Source organism: Drosophila guanche, unplaced genomic scaffold (genome assembly GCF_900245975.1).
Source record: "Drosophila guanche unplaced genomic scaffold, DGUA_6, whole genome shotgun sequence".
Classification (NCBI taxonomy): domain Eukaryota; kingdom Metazoa; phylum Arthropoda; class Insecta; order Diptera; family Drosophilidae; genus Drosophila; species Drosophila guanche.
Window position 1 is genome coordinate 6,617,495 of NW_022995743.1, and position 20,396 is coordinate 6,637,890.

At 44.3% G+C, this 20,396-nt stretch overlaps 1 protein-coding gene across 1 annotated transcript; it reads right to left on the reverse strand.

The window, feature by feature from the left end:
- LOC117592491 lies at nt 1–732 on the reverse strand. Its single transcript, XM_034286335.1, has 3 exons — nt 507–732; nt 259–444; nt 1–184 (listed from the first exon to the last, which is right to left on the reverse strand). Exons 1-3 carry the CDS (start codon nt 702–704, stop codon nt 14–16), a joined length of 555 nt encoding a protein of 184 aa, XP_034142226.1. The 5' UTR covers nt 705–732; the 3' UTR covers nt 1–13.
- Between the last annotated feature and the right edge of the window lie 19,664 nt (nt 733–20,396).

A 20,396-nucleotide genomic window follows, 5' to 3' on the forward strand; every position in this document is an offset into this window, starting at 1 on the left:
GAATTTATTGATTTCAGTGCTCTCTGTAGTTGGAGTACTCCATGGAGCCATTAACCGTATACTTAAGTATCTTTTTGTGATACAAACTAAACTGCAGTGCGTACTCGCCCGTCTCGATGGGGAAACGAGTGCGGAACTTCTCCACATCGAACTCCAGTTTCACAAGCTTAAGTACCTGATTGGCCTGAGATATGAAAACAGAGAAAGACTTGCGAATTTATGGCAAAAATGGATGAATAATCCGTAACATGAGCGCACCATAAAAGGACAGGAGTAACTACGGGTTATATAGGGTATGAGGTAGGCCACAGCTAGGCGAAAGATCATCCTGTTGTGGCTGTTGGGCTTGGTCTTATTCCTATTCAAGAAATCGCATACGTTCAGCGTGATGTTGTACAGAAAAGGGCGCCAGCCATTAGCACGTTTGAAAAACTCCAAGCGAACCTGCAAGAAAATGAGTTAAGGGTAAATTGACATTCAAAATCATTCAATGTTGGACAACTTACGGTCAAGTGACTGGGCACTGTGTGCTTGTTCAGATACGAAATGCTGATCGAGTTCCGGTACCGATTGATGGCTTGTATTTTGCACAGAAGAAACTCCCCATAGTCCATGTCAAAGCTGTTGCAGTGGAGGCTCTTGAACTTGCTCTCCGCCTGCGGAGAGGCTAGTAGCAAAATCCAGAGGATCGCCAGAATCATCATGGCTCCTAGACGGTTGATTAAAGACTGAACTCAGATTGCTCGTGACTCGTTTTTAAGAGCATATCTCTGTGCGGTATTTATGGTCATTATATACACCTGACTACGCCGTATAATGGAAATTAGCATTCAATTGATTGCTACAGTTCAAAAAACCCGCCAGCCGAAGCAGGTCCTTGATTGAATCACAAGGAAAGGCACTACTTGAAGGCAATTTACTACTAACTGATTACCGAGTCACAAGAAGTGTTAAAAGTCCATCAAAGAGCATAGATCTCTGAATTTATGATTCATTTTACATAAACTGCACATGCTTAAGGTGTTCGCTTGAGCGAAACCTTACTTTGCATCAATTGCTTCCGTAACAATTATCCGTTCAGTCACTCACCTGAAACGCAGCAGATGGATAGGAGCGGTTCAGCTAATTGTTCTCAAAAATTCCAGTATAATTGGTGTTTATGCCACATTATATTAAAAATGTCTATTTTTGTTTTAGACTTAAATATTTATACTTTACAAGCCACGCAAATAACGAGTTCTGCCGAGCGATAGCTACGATAGTCAGTTTATGAACATCAAACAGACCAAAGAGCACTGAGAATTATTTTCGAAGCTGACAAAGGCTAAAATCTGAGTTGGAAATCGGCAAGGCAATGGGAATATCTTACTGAAGTAACAGTCAACAAATGTAATAAGTAGATACAAAAATAAAGACATCTTTTTGGAATTTCTATCAAAGGGAAACCCTCTCCATTTGCATGCCCATTAAATTGTATTTTATCTCAATTAGCGCCAATATTTTTGTGCCGCTGCAACTGCCACTGCCTTTGCCATTGCCATGGCCATTGGTGGTAGCGTTGTAGTCCGGGGGCAAAGTGGCAGGCAGCCAGGAAGCTGACGCTGCAGCAGCAGCAGCTGCATTAGCATGGCTCCAAAGCAAATTTGACGCTGCGGCCCCCTCCTTTTATTTGCTTGGCAAATGCTTTTTCTTTCGTTTGCCCACACACCGAAAAAGAGGAGGAAAATGAGAGAAGAGAATCCTTTTTGTGCAATTTCTATTACAAACATTTGAAGAGGCTTTTAGTGGGGGGAGGATGGCTGGTGGGCGGGCGTGCGGGCGAAAATCAATTGCAAACGCATTAAAATTTGTGCAAAATTAATGACATCATTAGTAGTTGGACCGGAGCTACGTAACCCCCAACCCCGCAGCGGGAGGGGTCAAGGCTCGTGGAGTTTGTCATTTGTCAAATGCAAACAGGACCACTGCCACTGATGGCAATTTGAGTGAGCGAACAGCAGGAATGAATGAATGCATGTAATGAAAGCCAACAAAACATTAGAACTGAACCACACACAGAGCCAGAGAGTGCCGCATACAGCACGTAGCCCGGTGTCCGAGCAGAGCAGGGCAGGCAGGGTTCTGAGTCCAGGTCCGGGCCCGGGCCCGGGTTCAGAGGCCGACAGCTGATGCTGATGACGGACGTGACAGCTGAACAATGCTGGAGACCCCGCCACGACCCCAAAGAGCAGCGGGCCAAAATGAATTCTTTATAAATAAAGGTTCGCTCTCTTTTCGTTTTTTTTCTTTTTTTTAATAAATGAATAGCCCGAATATCACACGGCCTACGGAAAGTTCAAAACTGTAGCCAAGTCGAGTTGCCAACCAAAATGGAATATATCAAATGGGGAACTTGTGACCAGACCAGACCGTTTTCCATGTACTCAATGGAGTTCATTCACTAACAGATTATGGCCATATGGATTATAATACGGATGCCTGTGAGAGGCATGGCCAAGGCTCAAAAATATGAAATGTGAAAGCATTTTACTGTAGCAAACCAAGTTAAAGCTTAAAAATGAATTGGAAACTGACTTAAAAACTCTTGTGGCCAGTCGAAAAGCTCCAATAAGTACGAATCAACTACGAATTTTACTTTTATTTGTGAATTTATTAGAGTGCATAAAACATTAATGGCTCTGAATTGAATGGGGATTAAACAAGACCGTAAATAATATAGTTTTAACTGCCAGAGTAAAGAAAGCTAAAACTCTAGACGTGCTTCGCCCCATGGAAGTGTATGGCGGCATTCGCTCAGCAAAATGGCATTTTAGTTTTTTGCTGAAAGATTACTAAACTGAGAAAGTTACACAAAGCTGTGGCTGCTGCTGCTGCCCTCTCTCTCTCACTCTCTCTCTCTTGGTGAGCTTGTGGCACAGGTGGTCAACAGCGGCAAGCAAATGATGTCAGCCATTACAATGCACGAGTCAAAAGTTGAATTTTAATCAAAAAACGAAAATAAAAAGCAGACACAGACGCACAGACACAAAAAGAGAAAGAGGTCACATGTTGTCTCTGTGTGTGTGCGTGTGAGGCCAGCATGATTAATGAGACGGGGTTGACCGTTTGCCTGACATGGACCCAACCGCATACAGATACAGGCACACACACACGTACATATAAAAAGTAGCTCTGCGCCCCCATAAGTATGCAACACAAATTGAATTCAACTCGACTGCATGCGACATCGCTCAATTTGTTAGCCTTGAGAGCTGGCGACGCCGTTCAATTGTTCAATTTGCTGAAGAAAAAAACACATAAGGGTGTAGCTAGAACCTCTCGACTATTAGATACTCACTATAAAAGGGAATGGATCAGCCACAGCCTTGTGGCTGTGCAACGCATATAACCTTCTGCTTCATGCATTCCATTGATAAATGTGTACGAGTGTGTGTGCTTAGCCTAAACGCTTAGCGGCATGACCTTGCTGGACCCAAGCTGGAATTGAAATCTAATACGCAGACAAATAATAATATTTGCCTAACCTCAAAAGCCCCAAGAGCCAACAATCAGATCCCATCCAGGCACCCCTTCATGGGTTCAGGTTACCGAAGCACACACAAACGAGCACAGAAAAAACATTAAATACACTAATATGGATGTTATTTAAGATCAATTTAGTTGAAACTATCAACTGAAAGGAGAGACAGAATCCGACAGAATCCGTCTGGATGCAGCGCGAGGACTTTCTTTCTTTTCGCATATACATTTTACAGACCCAGAACCAGCACCAGAACCAGAACCAGACCCAGACGGAGGAGAGCGCACAAAATCATAAAATACAAACTGAATCTAGAGCGTGGGAGGTGCAGGCTGGCTGGCCCGGATGGCAGTGTGGCAGGATGCCTGAGAGGAGCAAGTAGTGAAATCGAAGTTCGATAATTTATTTTCCTGCCATTCCAAGCGATTTCTCTCATGCGGCGTAGTACATTTATTACTTATGCTAAGGAGCAGCAGACCTACATCTATATATATACATATATACACGAAGGATGTGTGTGGTGTGGTGTGGTGTGGCATTGGCACAGGCACAGGATCGGAAAGTTGCATGCCTCGGATTATATATGAGTGCGATTATTTTAAGTTACGTTGCTTAAATAGCAGCCAACGTATGAGGGAGCCTCCCACTGGTTTCCGGGTCAATGGTAACCTTGTTGGCATTTCATATTGAACATTTTACCCATACATATAGAAGCAATATGAGTTTAAAGAGTGAAAATCCATTTACACCCCTACCATCAGCTGTTCTTTTCGCTATCCCAAATGAATTTGCTGATGACTGAAAGGAAATTAGTCTGTGCTGCCAGATATACATAGGTAAGTCCTTTCACTGCTTTTAGTGTTTCGAGAAACCACACAAATCACCCAATTATCACTTGGCTTCACGCCCGCCCATCATTATGATAAGTAATCAGCCTAAACTTTACTCTTGCCCAATATGCTGATGGCTAGCAGCGCTCTCCCTCTCCCTCTCTCTCTCTTTCTCCCTCTATGTGCAGTCAATTTTCGGGCAACAGCAGCTTTGTAGACCGTTAAATGGCTTATGAAAACTCACTCAACTCCAGTGGCTGCCGCACAGTCAATGACACTCTCAAGAGCTGGTCACCAGCCGACGGAGAGCTTCCAAAACTCCCATCCATTTCAACAGTTTTAATGTGCTCAATGGATGGATGGATGGATGGATGGATGGATGGAGGAGTCAGGGCTGTTGGAGAAAAACTCATTAATATGGAAAACTTTTATGAGCCGATTTCGCTCTTGTTAACTTTGCTTGTAATTTCGCCTTTTAGCAAGGTATAATTTTAACGGCATTCTTCTCCCCGAGAAGAGCTCCGCGCGAAGAGCGACGAAAGCCGAGTCGGAGAATGGCATTGCATCCATCCACATCCATCCACCCATCTGTATGGAGTCGATTCGAGCCGATGATAATGGAGCACGCTGCAGCCATTGCCGTTGCCATTGCCGTTGCCGTAACCATTTCCAGCCAGGACAGGGACGACAGCAGTATACATTTCGGTTTGCATACTTTTTGGTCATTAGATGTTTAGTATAATGTGAGTTTTATGCTCGCAGCGGGCTTAACAACGATATAAAAAATTGAATTATGATCGATTGCATACCTGCCACGAATGCCTGTAATTTTTACGAGCGTGCCATTAAAAAGTGTTTCCTTCCATCATTCCATCCGCCTTTGTGCCAAAATATGATGGTCAGATGAGTGCTAGATATGGTAGCGTATAATTGAGTTTCTATGATAATTAAATGGGCATCAAACACTGGCAGGAGTGCTCTCCCGAGTGACTAATTCCACAAGGAGCATAGGATAGAAGCCAGCATCAGAAGCTACCTTTAATAAATAGTGTCGGAGCTGTGATATATTCGTTGTTGGGCTCGGAACAGACATCGCAACATTGATTGACTTGCTGACGGTTTGTTTGATGTACTCCCCATGGAAAATTCTTGGGGTATCGTCAAAAATCATTTACCAATTTTCAGCCCAATCGCCCTGGGATGCTCCCTGTTGCAACAGCTAAATTGGGAAATTTAAATCGAGGATCCATGGCCACCACCTTCCGCCACTGTTTATTGCTGCAGGTAATTTCAATTAGGCAGCAACAACGGATACCAACCGCTGAGTGAAGTGGCAGTGGCAGTGGCAGTGGCACTGGCAGCTAATTAAATTACAACATTCACTTCAGTTCTCTGTTTCTGTGTGTGAGCTCTATGCAAATTAGCATGTCCATGTCCATGTCTATGTCCATGTCGGATGCGTTCCACTCAACCAACGCATCTAACCGTGGCCTGTAGTTGCCAACGATTCCAGGTGTCCCCAATCTGACCCCATCTCAAAATGCGGTAATTTGGTTGAACGTGAACGGGCAGGCAACAAAGAGGAAAACACAATTTAAAAACTCTGATTTGTCACCGAGGAGAGTGAAATTATCATATAAATGTAATGTAATGGTTTTTTCTTAGATCAAAAGATTATTCATTGGAACATTGAGGGAGCAAGTCTAGTTACAAACAAAATGGAAGGTACCTCAAGGGAAACAATGCTAGAAATCCGACTTATCCTCTGCCAAATCGTTAACACGCTCTCCAAGACGCTTCATAGATATGTACAATAGAGCAAAATAAATTAATTTCACTATAATTAATTACGCTGATGCTGAAACGTCTGAGATTCCCCCCGAGGCATGCGCCTTAGCAGCTTAAGGCAAAACAATTCATATTAGAAAGTGCCTCACTAATACGTATAGTTTGTGCTCTAGACCGGAAAATGGTCGGAGTGACAATGGCCAAAATGCTGTAAACATTTTCGTTGTTGGATGGCAAATGAAACCGAAGCCAAGGCAAACAATTGGCCAACAAATTAATGATGGCACAACATAGAACAATGAACCGAGCAAATGAGTAGCGAACTACTGGCTTCTGACCATGGCTCTGGCTCTGGCTCTGGCTCTGGCTCTGGTGTTGTCTCTAGTCCTGACTCTGGTTCTACCCAGCTTAAATCAACTTGATTAATGGCATTTCTCCTGGCTCAAAGGCGGATTTTCATGCACGGCAAAGCTGCAGCTGCAGTTCCGAAAGCGCAGAAAGTCAACGTGGAAATTTTTGCATATCACACGGGTGGGCGTTTTCTTTCTGCCTCATTCCATTTTCACCTCTGAAGCAGCCAGAAAATTCTTTCAAAATGCGCGTTCTTTCCTCTCCAGAACGCCCACAGTTGGGGCTCGAAACAATAAAATACGTTGGATATATACCAATAAAATGCAGAATAGCAGTGGGCAAAAAATATCTCTAGACAATAAGGGAGAGGAATGCCCTGTAAAGCAAAGGATTAAGACTTTTTGTTGTCTGATAACTCAGGAACTTGACAAATTCTATCAAAGTGCGAAGGGTCCGCTTCGGTATAAAAGGGTATTCAAAGGCATTTCGCAAAAAGGGGAAAATACCTTTGGTACCTGGAGGTACAAAAAAATAACGAACCATTTTCCAATAAATTTGCATAAGTTGCAGCGGCAAAGGCTGCTGCTGCATTTTTTATTAGCTTTCTTCGACTTTTTCTCGCTGTCTCTAGTCTTCTTTGAGCTTCGGACCTTTGCGCTGGAGTATGCTCCGCGGCATAGTTGTGGGCTCGTCAGCTGGGCGCGGCGACAGTCGAGTGGCAGCTTATTTGGTGCTGGCTCCATGGTAGTCGGACTGGCAGTTGTTGTCATTGCTGCAACAGAGCGATTTAGTGCCTATAGCCTGTGGAATAATATATGTTTGTCTATATATTTTCTTCCCTTCTCTGGCAGAGATATGCTCCTTTTATTTGTGCGAAAAATCAAGCGCAGTTCCGAGTGTCAAACACTTTTGCTTATTCCAAATTGTAAGCTAATATTTGCACTTCTCAGTGACCACAACGAATAAATTGTGTGCAAAAGGATGTTTTCGAATTGATTTGAAACCAAAGGCCCAAAAAAGAGCAAGAGCAAAATGTACCGAAAACCACACAAAATAAACATGGGACTAAAGTCAATTGGGATGCATTCACAATGGCTGCAAATGAAGGCGGAAAGGCCACAACAAAAAAAAAACTTATAGCACACAAAAAACCCAAAAATGGTCAACGAAAAGCACATGAGCTGGCGATTATAAATTTTCAATGAATTGACACTTAAGGTCATGTTGGACTAAGCTCTTAATTTTGCACACGTAGCCTCCAAGGTGTCGTGGCAACGTTGCGTATGCTGGTTAAGTCCGTCCTCTGGCCGGGGACCGACCGACCGGGAGCCTTCAAGGCGAACCGAACTCGACAAAAATTCTTCTCTTGTCATTTCTTCTTTTTTTTTTTGTTTCCTTTTTGGGTAAAACTTTCATCGTCAATGTAGCCCTGAAGCTGCTGCACACAGCAGCGCACCCATCTATTCCCCATACTCCCACCTTTGCCTGGGACTCTGCCCACAAAAATTGATAGAAAAATGTAAAAGTTTTCATCGGGTTTGGTAAGGAGTGGAGCAGAGTATGCAAGCGGAGGGAGGATGCCAGGATGGCAGGATGGCAGGACTTTCAAGGACACAGAACGGCTACGGAACGCGGACTCGAACGACACCCTTGGTATTTCTAATTACCTCGAGGCAGGTAATAAATGTGCATTGAAATTAGTTAAAATCACTTGGCCACAGCCAAGAAAGAGCCCCCCATCCGTCTCCACTGCGCAGCCTCACAGAGCGCAAAATAAACTCTGAATCAAGGGATATTTTCTCTTAACGCTTTTACCCGCTCCATCTGCGACTGTCTGACATGTCTGATAATTGAATACAAAATGGCAAGCAGAAACAAAGCAAAATTAATGTCATCGCCTATATTCGGGCCAATTGAATTATCACTAGACTACAAATTTCTAATTCTGCACAAGAGTGAAATATTTATACTCGCTGCAGAAATCTCCTATGCCCACAGCCCACACAGCAGACAAGACAAATGCTAGCCGCATCATTGTTCAGAGGACCTTCGCATAATTGAGCAAACGACTAGTGTCCTTCGCCTATGAATTTGATGTGTTTGTCTCTCCGTGCCAAGCACAATCTAAACACCGATTCATCCCGAGATATTTCCATCTCGTCGTCTTGATTCTGTGATCTGCGGTCAACCAGATTAGCCTTTTCGTTACAGTACGTAATGAATGTCCATAAAGTTGCAAGTCCCTTTGATATGTGCTGACAGAGTTCATTCTTGTATGATCCAAATATGAGTAGGGAAAGTTTATTTTCTTATTTTTAATAGTTTGTGTGCAAACTTTTTTAGATTCTCTCGTTCGCAGTTGAGAAGTAATTACTTCAGTTTTAGCTGTTGGAAGTTTCGGGGAATCTGCATAGTTTATTTTTCCCATTATTTCGAGGGATTATTTTGTACTGCAGTCCTCGGGGTCAGTCAACTCCAGATCCATGCTGTAGTGCCTGCCAAAGTAAGTTTTGTGGTGTTTCGTTTCCCCATATTTTAGGTTGCTCGGAGCTGGAATTCCAGTCACTACGTACAACATGTTGTTACTAAATGAATTCCCCTAAAAAAAAGCTTGCCTTTTCTGGCAGGCAGGCAGGCTGGCAATTTCTATTTCCATTTAATAGCAAAAGTTTTTATACAACATTCGAAATTTGTGCCAAAAATATTCTTGCTCGCAAGGCACCAAAGTTTCCTGTTTTGCCATTAAACCAAAAGGTGTGCTCGAGCTGCAGGGTCTGGCATAAAAACAGAATTCGACTGGGATTCTGGATTTGCAATTTGATTCGAATTACTTTGAGCTGTTGCTCTTGATTCTTGCTGTTGCTCCAGCCCCCTCCTGCCGTACCGGTCCGTGCCACCTCCTTGGCCATTTATTAAAAGGTTAAATTTCAAAACTTGAAGATACTTCTTACGGTTTATGCAGAATTTAATAACCGAAACACGAGGAAAATGTGAAATATTTATGAGTGGCTGAGCTAGAGAGAGGCCGAGAGAGTCTCTGTGGGGTGTGGGGCCCCAAAATTATTTCCCCTCCCAGAGGGAGAGTAGCTCTTGCAGGACCAGGGGGCAAGTGTCGTGGGAGAGGGGCTTTGAATTTGCAATTTCAATTTGAAAACAATAAACTAAGTCCATCGATTAAATCCTGCGCACGTAAGGCCTGCTGGCTTAGATCTCCCCGCCCGCCAGGCAGTGTCCCCATTGTTCGGCTATTGTCCCCCACGACCATCCCTTTATTTATGCGGATTTCTGCAGGAGGAGAGGAGGGTGGTCCTTCATTATGCCAGCGATAGTATCGCCTCAAAAAAAAGAACACAGACCCAGAGGAATGGCCTCTGCGTCGGCTGTGAACCGAAATTCAAGAACAAGAACTTACGACCATAAAAAGCGGCTCTCCCTCTCTCTCTCTCTCTCTCTCTTGCTCTTTCTGCTTCATGCCATCCCACTCTGATTTGTCAGTGGTTGCGGGTGTGGCAGCATCTCTGACGATGTTTCATTTGTTGGTGAGGGCAAGAAATAAATTTAGCGCGTAATCAGGGCTTAATGCTGAGGCTGGCCAAATCCACATAACAGCTGTCAATTAAAAAGGATAATTTCCATGATATCCATCACACTGCAAATGGGAAAACTAACCGAGGCGTACGGTCCAAAAGGCAAAATGGCAACTGGGAAAAGGGACGAAGGATGGAGGAGCTTGAAAATGGTTTAGCCCTGCTTCTGGTTCCTTTGACTTTGGTTCTGGTTCGGGTTCTGCCTTCGACTGCGGCTGCGGCTGAAATGGAAGTGGAGTGAATTATGGCCAACAAATTAGTGCGGATTAACACGGCTGTGTGTGAATTGTGCAAATTTAATGGAGCGTGAAGTGGAGCCTCGATTTCATTTCGAGCCTCATTCGAGGGAAAGCCTTTTAAAGCCAAAGTCAGCTTGATTCATTGTGCACACAAGCGAGATTTTGATAGATTTCGATTTCGATTTCGATTTTGATAGATGCTTGGCCAGTGGCCAGTGGCTTGTCCAATTATTTCCGTTCTTTTTTTTGCCTTGCCGCCTTTGCCACTTAAAGAACGAACGCAGAGAGTGAGAGAGAGTTGTGTAGAGTGGTTCGCCATTTTGTTGCTGTCAAAGTCATGTGACTGGCGCGTTTACCAACACCATGACAGGCACACAGATATAAAGATGGAGAGAGAAACACGCATATAGACCCGCAGCCAGTAATCCACTGAACCAATTTGCTAGACAAGAGCCATGTATGAGCACCACAATGGATATTGACAGTCGGCATTCGTATGTAGAGAAGAACAGACTTTTAGCTGAAAATGCAGTGCAAAAAAAACCCGCCAAGATGGATGCTCTTTCGTGAAACTTTACCAAGCGAACAATGTCTGTGCAGGACACCCTAAACAAAGGGTTTACCCTGCTGCACATACACTGAAGAAAATGCAACATCTTTTGCCAAGAATAGGTAGTCTTTACGCTCAGTGTGCATATTTCTCTCTCTCTCTCTCTCTCTCTCTCTCTCTCTCTCTTTGTCGGAGCTAACTCTGAAAGACAGCTGTCCTTGGTACAGGCTGCATGTTGGAAGCGAACTCCTTTGGACAGAAAGTCTTTTAAAGTTGCATACACATACACACATGTAGCACACACACAAAGGCACTCACTTAAAGTCGACAAAATATGGAGCATAGATGTAGAATGCTGAATATGTAGGCGCCACCATTTCGGTCACTGACAAGGCCAAAGAGGCGAGGCGTCAAAGGAGTCAGACAAGTTTTTTGTTAGCCAGAAAGCCAAGAGCCATGGTCCTTTTTTTTCCACACACTGGCACGTGCCGCCTAGTGCAGGCACCCATATGGCCAGGACCCACGCACATTTGGATAAATGTTCAAATACATATGAGTATTTTATACACACATACGGACACATGAATGTGTTTGAGTCGATGTCCATGTGAGTGTTTCTTGTGGCAGTCAAAGCCATGGCCAAAGTCGAAGTCGAAGTCGAAGTCGAAGCGGCACTATTAAAGCACAATCACATTTTGGCATTTATTGTGGCAATTTCGCCAACAAACGATGCCATCCTCCCTCTTACTCTCCCACCAAACACTCTCTGCCTCTCGCTCTGTCTAATGGCTTTCTTTGGATATGCTCCATCTCCTGTTGCTGGATCACCACCCATCCCCCTGTGTGTGTGTGTTGTGGGTATCAGTTACTAAATTCAAATAGCATCCAACCATCAAAGACCATCCAATTCCACACCATTGGGATGCGTAGCATGTTGCTGCTGATGACCCCCATAACCATACCAATAATAATAATAATAGTAATAGTAATAATAATATTACAAGTAGGAAAATACCGAAAGGGCACCCGATATTTGATAGCGATCTGTGCACGCGTTGCACTAATTAATGGCGATGCGATGCCCATTGAATGGCCATTAATTATGCCTCTGCTTACCACAATTGTAACGAAATTTAACAGCAGCACAAACACCCAAACAAAAAAAAAGAGGAAAACTGAACCTTTGCCACAATAACAACGCCAAGCGCACTTGTCCTATTCATCATGCAATTATAATGACAATGAAATGGAAATGTACATTCGAGTACATTGTCTGGGCACGTCAAAAGCGGTCCAGCTGCTGTGCTCATACCCTGTACCCTGTGCTACTCGCAAATAGGAATCTCCTACAGAAACCACACCGCACCCTGGCCACATCAAAATGAAATGAATGCAGTTCCCCCACCGCTCAGCCCAGTATAAAAATGAAAATAGTGCCTAGACTATGGAAAATTTACATTGGAACGCATAATGAAGTGACGGGCTGGCATCGAGTAAATAAAGTGCTGAGTTTTCAGTGCAATTACATGCAGATGGATGGCGCTTTTCGGGGCTTTACCATTGCACAGCATTCAATAGAGAGGGTATTCTGGGACTCGGTCAAACCAAACTTTTGAGAGAATAAATATTTTCCCCACTTTGGAACAGTTGAAAGAACTCTAGAACAGAAACCAATTTTTAAGAATGACAACCTATTGTTAGTGCCTCTCTAGACTTGTTTACTTCTACGAAACAATTAGTTTAGAACTCTGCTTACAATTGAGTCAAGCCTGTAATCGTTTCGGGCTACCATTTTACCATTTTACCATTGAAACTCCACTGAACTAATTACTTTGAGCAAAAAGTGCACTTTCGCGGAACTAATTACCTTGGAAACAAATTGCCACAGTCTGGTCTGTTCGTGGAACTTTCAGGTGTAGCTCCGTTCCAAAATAACTCTTTTTGTGAATGTAAATTCGATCATTGTCCAACTCGTTCAAATATATATACTTAGTTTCCATTCCATTGGGGGCCCATTATTCTCGATTTGCAATTAGAGCTTTGCCGGCAACTGCAATTTATCAGTGGGGTTGGAAGCGGCCAAAATTGTTATTTGAAACATGCAAATTAAATGATTGTTAACTTGTGCGTGCCGTTTCCAGGGACTTTTAAGCTCCCTTAAATTCTGGCAATAGTACATGCAGCGAGCGATAGTGTGGGAGAGTTGCAATTGAATCAGCGTGTTTGTGTTTCGTCTAGCGCCTCTAATGGCAAGGACACGCCCATACACACTAGCTGCTGCCTGTGTGTGGTGTGTGTGTTTTTTCTGCTCCCCAGATGTGTGTCCTTGTGGGTGGTTTTCTATTGCCTCGGTGTAAGTATCTACAGTTTTACAAGCTTGTCGCCAACAGCTTCTTACGAGCCTGCGACTCAACTGTAGCAGCGGAGTGGAGCGGAGTTTGTTTGCTCTGCCGTTGTAGTCGCTGTAGTCATTGCTGTTGTACATTGCTACCCCTCTGTGGGGGGGGATTTACAATTACAATGGGGCAAAAGTGGCACATGCATAAATGATTGCGTATACGAGCTGCAAACGATGTTGTCAATTAAACCAATGAGGGAATCAATGCATTGTTTATATAGTAACATTAATGCGGTACAGTGTAGCCTCCACTACATGGCTAACAGCTTGCCAAATCACATCCAGATGAGCCACTCGGGACGAGTCTCCACTGTGTTTCGTTCTCGCCTTAATAGGCAACATTTTGTTTGGGGGCCACTAAAGCAAATGCGATACAATTGTTACATCGACACTCAATGACGCTCATTTGTGGTTTCCCTTGCACAGTCTACCCTCGCTTCCTCCCACTCACTGGGTTGCTTTTTGCTTCCTTCCGTTTATTGCCATCAATTATTTATACATACAATTATTCTTTTACCTCTGCCGTTGCCTTTGCCTTTGCCTCTGTATCCTGTTCGTACTCCTCGTGCCCTGCCTCCAATATACCTTAATCGGGGCTGAAGAGCAGAGTGCAATTGCCCGCTGCCTGCCTCTTTACTGCTCCTTGCTCTGTTTCCTCCTGCCGTTCTCGTTGACTGTTTTTCCTGCCAAACGAATGGCTCCCCTGCCCTGGCCCAATTAAAGGTGACTCTTGTGTGACTCTGACTGGTACTGGCACTGGGACTGCGACAGCGACCAAGAGTGGGGACGGGTGCCAGGCAACGCCAACTGCAGCTCTCGCAGCTCCTTCATAAATCAAACTTGATTAATTGGGGTCAAAGTGCACTACACCCATAGCAACAAAGAGCTCGTTTATTAATTATAGAATAGTCCAGTGCCCCCCTCGCCACTCAAGTTAGTGTTACCAGTGTTCGTGTCCATTGTTGCGAGTATAATTGCAATTTGTAGACCCAACCAACCTAATGCAAGGAGCGAGTATCGGCCATGAACAATGTATGGCATTGTGCATGCGGCGTATTGTCTCACGTTTGTTGTGTTTGCCGCTTCTATTGGCCATTCATTTTTAATCAGCTGCCAAATCAACTTTAACGTGTGAACAGGTGTGTCGCTCCCCGTCGCTGGCAGTGTGCTGTCTGTGCATATTTGTCGCTTCTTGAGAGCGTTTCACACACGCACAGCCCTGCCGAATATTCTCACCTTTGGCGAAGGTTGTTTTTCCCGCTGCCAGCTGCCACGTGTTTTCCTCGCTTGTTTTTATGGCTTTTTCTTGGCTTTCCTTCTTATTTTTTGTTTCTTTTCACAGGGTACTCGTAGGTTAATACGGTATGCTGGACGCCTGAGCAGCCACTCTTGGCAATTGAAGACAAAAAACAGTGTGAAAAATATAGCAAATGAATAAAGCAGAAGAAACACTTGTCAAGATAATAATTCGAATGATTGTAATTGTTTTGGGAGCATTCAAACGAATTAATAAATAAATACACAGTATCACAGGGTCGACACCAACCCCACTTTGTGCCGTGGTCTACTCTCCTTTTGGCTTATATTTATACGTTTTCTTTTCGCTTTTCTTGCTGCAGTTGCCTTAATTGGAAATGAACTTAATTTGGTTGGTTCCCATATATTTTCAACTCTTGAATGAGCCCCACACATGGTGGAATTTAGTTACACCCTGAGCTCTTATGAATATTCAAAAAACCCTCAACGTAGCTGCCTACGGCCCACGCAGTTTTTTGCCTTCGGAAACTGGCACTTCCTGCCAAAAGAATAGAAGCAAAATCTTGAGGCAAACAAATTCCTGTGATTGTTTTTAGCCAACTTGCAGGAACAGCTGGCGGAGCCAGCAAAATGGAAAACAAAAATTTTCCAATTTAGAGTTGATGGATACGGTTGGGTGTGAGGGTGATTCATAAACCAATATAAATACACAAAGCAGCACTGTTAGCAGCATGGCAATCTACGACTTTCTGTTTTTCTCCTGCATTTCATATTCCGATCTGGCATCTAATGATATGGAAATAATTATTGATTGTGTAGCCTGTACATGCACACACACACACAAACACACAAGAGCTCCCTCATGATGGCTAAAGTTATGCTCGGATTGTATGTGTATTTATATATTGGAAATGTATAACGTATTATATTCTCCATTGGAGCTTAATAGATGTTGGCGCCTTCGTGCGTACATTTCAGTTATCCTTAAACTTTTGCGCTCCCTCTGCACTTCCTCCGCAGCCACCAGCCTTCACATACGCTTGACTGTGTGGCATAAAAAAAAACAAAATCCTAAAAACGGAAAACGGAAAAACAAGGAAAAAGCTGTTCGTTCGGATGAATATATATGGGCAAGCCATTTGCAAATAAATTGAATGCTCAATTTCAATAATTTTGCATACTCTCTGACGCAGACAAAGTTGTTTCTAATCCATTCCGATGGATACCAAGGTCTCAGGCTGCGTACTCTAACGTTTAGTTGGGTGTAGAACGCACGTCAGCCATGTGTGTCGCCCACCGCCCACCGCCCACCACCCGTTTGCAAAATGCGCAAATTCATGATTAAAAAACTTTTCCATGCCTCGAAGCAATTAAAGTTTGGTTCTTAAGGGCTCCATCCATCCATCCGATTGCATAACTATTGTTCTGATGTGTAAAGGTCACAGTCTAGACGGGTGTAATGTGTACCCACACACTTTCTATCTTCATTTCTCAAGTATTTTAATGCGATTGACACGCTGTTGTGGGAGGGAAGTTCTTGTCGGCCTTGGCATAGGATTCTCCCCGCTTAACTGCACATTTAAGCAGTTCTCAGAGGCACTGAGAGAGTGTACAGTGTTCACTCGTACATAACCAAATCAACTGAACGAATAAATGAATGACTGACTGAATGCATGCCAAAAAATGTTGTGCACTTGAAAATGTACATTTTATTTGCTTATTTATTTGCATACATTTCCCAAGGGAAATTGCAAAACATACAGAATGCAGACAAATAAAAATGGGGAAGGCATACAAGGGCCTATGTTCATGGCCTCCCTTCATGGCCTTCATCCTTGGGCTAGTCAGAGGCATGGCAGTTCCCGTTGCCCCCTCCTATGCCAGTGGTTTGCAGGCCATCTGACGTTCTAGTTATATATTCGAGTACGATTTATAGCTTCTTTGGGAAGGCCCAACTTTTAATTTGTAGAGTAAACGTATACCCCAGCAGCCGACTTCAGTCAAGTGTCTCGGGTATCGCTTTGGCTTCTCATTTGTTGTCAGCAGAATGCACATGCAATTTTCTCCGGAAATTCCTTTGAGCAGCTGGAAAGGAGACAGAGTTTGATTGGGACGGACACATGAGATGTTTGTCTGTGTGTTTGCTTGGCCAACTCAAAATTTACCTAGGGGAGCCGCACATCCAATTCTCTTGGACATAGATGGGTTCCAGCCAAAAATTCGTACACAGATGCAATTAGGGTTTAGCCCTTCAGCGAAGAAGAGCAGTAGGGGTAGGGGTGGGAGTGGTGGGGCGAGGAGCAAGAATGAAAAGCTCAAACAATTTCCATAAAGTGGGTGGTGGAGGCAGTGACTTGTGGCAGGGCCACGAACGTTAGTTGTGCTCGACTCTGCTCTGTGGCAACTTCCGTTTTCCGTGCCCGCACGCTTGGAGTGGCAACAAGTGCCACTTGCACTTTGACTGACGCGCCAGCATCTTGGCCCGGCTCGGTCTCTGGTCTGGCTTGGGTTTGGTTGGTTTTGGCCGGGTTTGGCTTGGCTTTGGCCTGGCTTTGCGACTGCTAAAAAGTGCGCAAAATGAAGTGCCATGGCGCTGTCTAAAAGGTGCTTCACCCACTCAAGTGCGTGAGAAGAGGAGCAGACGAACGGGTCGGAATGGGACGGTCATATTTAGCGGCTTTAGACATTTGCCACGACTCGTGAAAGGCAAACGAGGCAAGCTGATGGTCCTCGACCAGGTGGAGGCAAGCGAAGAGGTACCACTGTGGCTGTTTAGTTTTGAAAATTGAATTTTGGACCGCGCGTAGGGTTGCCAGGGTGATTAATTGCATTCAGGGTTCGGAACAGCATCTGCTGCAGGTGGACCACGGCCACGGCCAGGCCACTTCCATAGCAGGGCCACGTGCTTCACACTGTAAAATCATTTGCACATATTTTCCCCAGCAGATATTTGCATATGTTTCCCCAAAGCGTTTGCAGTCAGCGAAAAAACAAGGCTTATTGCCAGCAAACAACAATAAAACGTTCAAACGCCCCTCCATCAAATTGTGCAAAAATAAATCTAAATCTGCATCACATCACATCGCTGCATTTGTTGTACATCGATCTATATAGCCTAGCACGCACGTTTCATTTGTGTATTCGCTGCCGAAAACAGTTTAGTAAGCGAATAAAACATATGGAAGTACTGGCAGATTGTGGCATGACGAAGTCTGGGTTCTCTGGTGAATGCTCCTCAGGATGACAGAATTACAGTTGTGGCAGATAGTCAACCACTTGTTTGACGACTCTCATTCACCAAAATGTTTCATTTTGGAGCAAAGATTGTTGGGATCTAGCAGGCATGATGCCTGAGTCGTTGAACCCCGAATTTTGCTCCAGGGCATCGCAATTATAAAACATTTTAAAATAAATTGTTGGCTTTGTCACTGTCCCGCTGCCTGTGCTTGTTTTGCGGCTACCAAAATGGGGCATGCGGCTGCTGTATGTATGGATGTGCTGTTGTTGTGGCACCTGTGTCCAGATAGAAGCGTGTGCACTCTATGTTGGTGCTCGTTTCGGCGGTATTTGTTCAAGGTACAAGCACAGCACTTTGATTTATAGTCAATTTGTCCTAAATTATGCATGTGGCAGACAGCAGAGGGCTGAGCATCTTCGAGGAGAGACACTGGTGCATTTGGGTACCTCAGATCTTGGCAGATTTCTGAGCATTTATCATATTTTATCACGGCCTAACTGCGGCCCATAAATAATTCGTTCGGTTCTTTTTGCCAACTGATTTAATAGACTGAACGCTGAAGAACACTTCCCGTTCTCACCTGCAATAAATTCTGGGTAAAGTCACAGCCACACGCTCCACTCCAAAACCCGCTAATAATTTGTCAGATGTGGTAGGCGCCAACGCGGCCCCATGGAATTTATTGAGGTGCTTAAGCCTTCGAACATTTTGTCTCATTTTGTCTGGCAGCACATTTTGTTTGGTCCCATGTCGCCCAATCGTTTCCCCGTGTGGCAGCCATTTCTGATCAATTAAACTGCAATTGCAACATGAGGCGGCGGTGGTAGCGATTCGGTGGACAGGGATCAGCTTATGTGACCATTAATTGGTTGCGGGTACTCTCGCTGAGTATCTGCACCTACGTAATACAGCTCTCTGCCCCTGCAACACTCGCTGTAGCAATTTATTCATTTGCAGGGCCGCAGTTTCATCTGACCGCTAATTATCCTCTGGCCAAAGAGCAGTAGCAATGGAAGTGGAACGCTTCTGCGGCAGAAGAAAGTAATTAGCCTGTTTATCGAGTTCGCGTGGCAGCCATCGAAGTTACTCGATATTAATTTTCAGTCTTATTCCAGGGCCCCCCGCCCCACCACTGCGGCCCCATCCATCTACTATCTTTCCCTCTGATTGCCAATTATTGAATTGTTTTCTTAGCTGAGAATTCTAGCCTCATTTACCGCACATGCTGACCATTGAGTGGTCAGGAGAAGGCCCTCAAGTGTGCCATGAAATAATTAAAACTTTAGGGCCCACTGAAAAGGCAAAAGAAGGAGCGTAAAAGATATAAAAATTAGTCCAAGTTCACTGACGGTGGCCCGAGCACTTGGTTCCGTTTGTTCCATCTCCCCACACAGTTGAGAGATAAACATGAAACAAAAGAAATGGGGAGAGGTCTTTGGATATTGAAGATGTTCTTGAACCAGTACTGTGGGGAGAATATCAGTCAATACATTTCTCTGCAAATTGTTAAGAAAATACATCTAAAAATATACCTTAATTCAGAGCTAAACATTTTCTATTATTTATGGGAATGCGAATATTTTCAATTGTTGTTTTTTGGCAGCAAATGCTTAAATATCTTAAATGACCCTCATCACTTTTTCAGGTATTTGTAGTAAAATCAATAAATTTCCCCCCTGGCTGGCCACTGGCCGCATCTCCAGGGAGAGAGAGAGAGCGAGAGAGAGAGAGAGATGTTAGCGAACCCCAAAAACCGTCACCACAAACACTTACACACTCGGTTCGGTTTGGTTCGCTTCGGATCGGATCGGATCGGATAGGTTTGTGGGTGGCGCTTTTGGGGTTTGGTTTCGGGTTTGCGCATCACGTGGAATGGGAAGGTGTGCTCCAGGACATTCTTTTGGTTATGGCCCTCTTCCAGTTTTTTTCTTTGGTTCGGCCATTTTACCAATGTGCTGAAAATCAAGCGGTCGAGTCGTAAACATTTTTTTAATTCATTCCCATGCGGGGCACTAGAAGTGCGAGGGTCCTCCCCTCCAACCACCCACACCCACTGAGAGGATGGGGGAAGCCATTAAACAGCTGCAGGACGAGCAGCAGCAGCAGCAGCCGCCGCAGCAGATGGACTCTCGCCAAGAGCCCTGGCTGGCACAGCGTGTTGAGTGTTTGCGTTTTTCAAATTGTGTGAATTTATTTTGTTCGTGCGGTTCCTTGTGCTTTTGTTTTTATGGCGCCTGGAATTATGCTTATTTCGCCATTTCTGCTTAGCTCTTAAAGAAATTAAAAAGAACAGGAACCTCGCAGCGAGGTAGCAGGGACCTTGAAGGTCTCTCTCCGTGTGTCTGAGAGTGTAATTTGCTGTGTGGGTATGTGTGTCTTACGCTTTGGCGCCTCCGCCGTAGACGACTTTTGTTTTCGTTGATGACGCCTGGGGCCCTGAGCAAAAACAAAACCCAAGGCGCTATGTTCCCTAAACTTTTCGCTTGTCTTCGCTAAACGCTGCCCATGTAGCGGCAGACTAGCACCTTAAATCACCTTTTAAAGTAGAGCACCAGAGCATACGAGACACTCTCTTCGGTTGCTTATACAGGAAGCTCTGATTTGTCCGACCACACTCTGATTACTTTGACAGCAACTG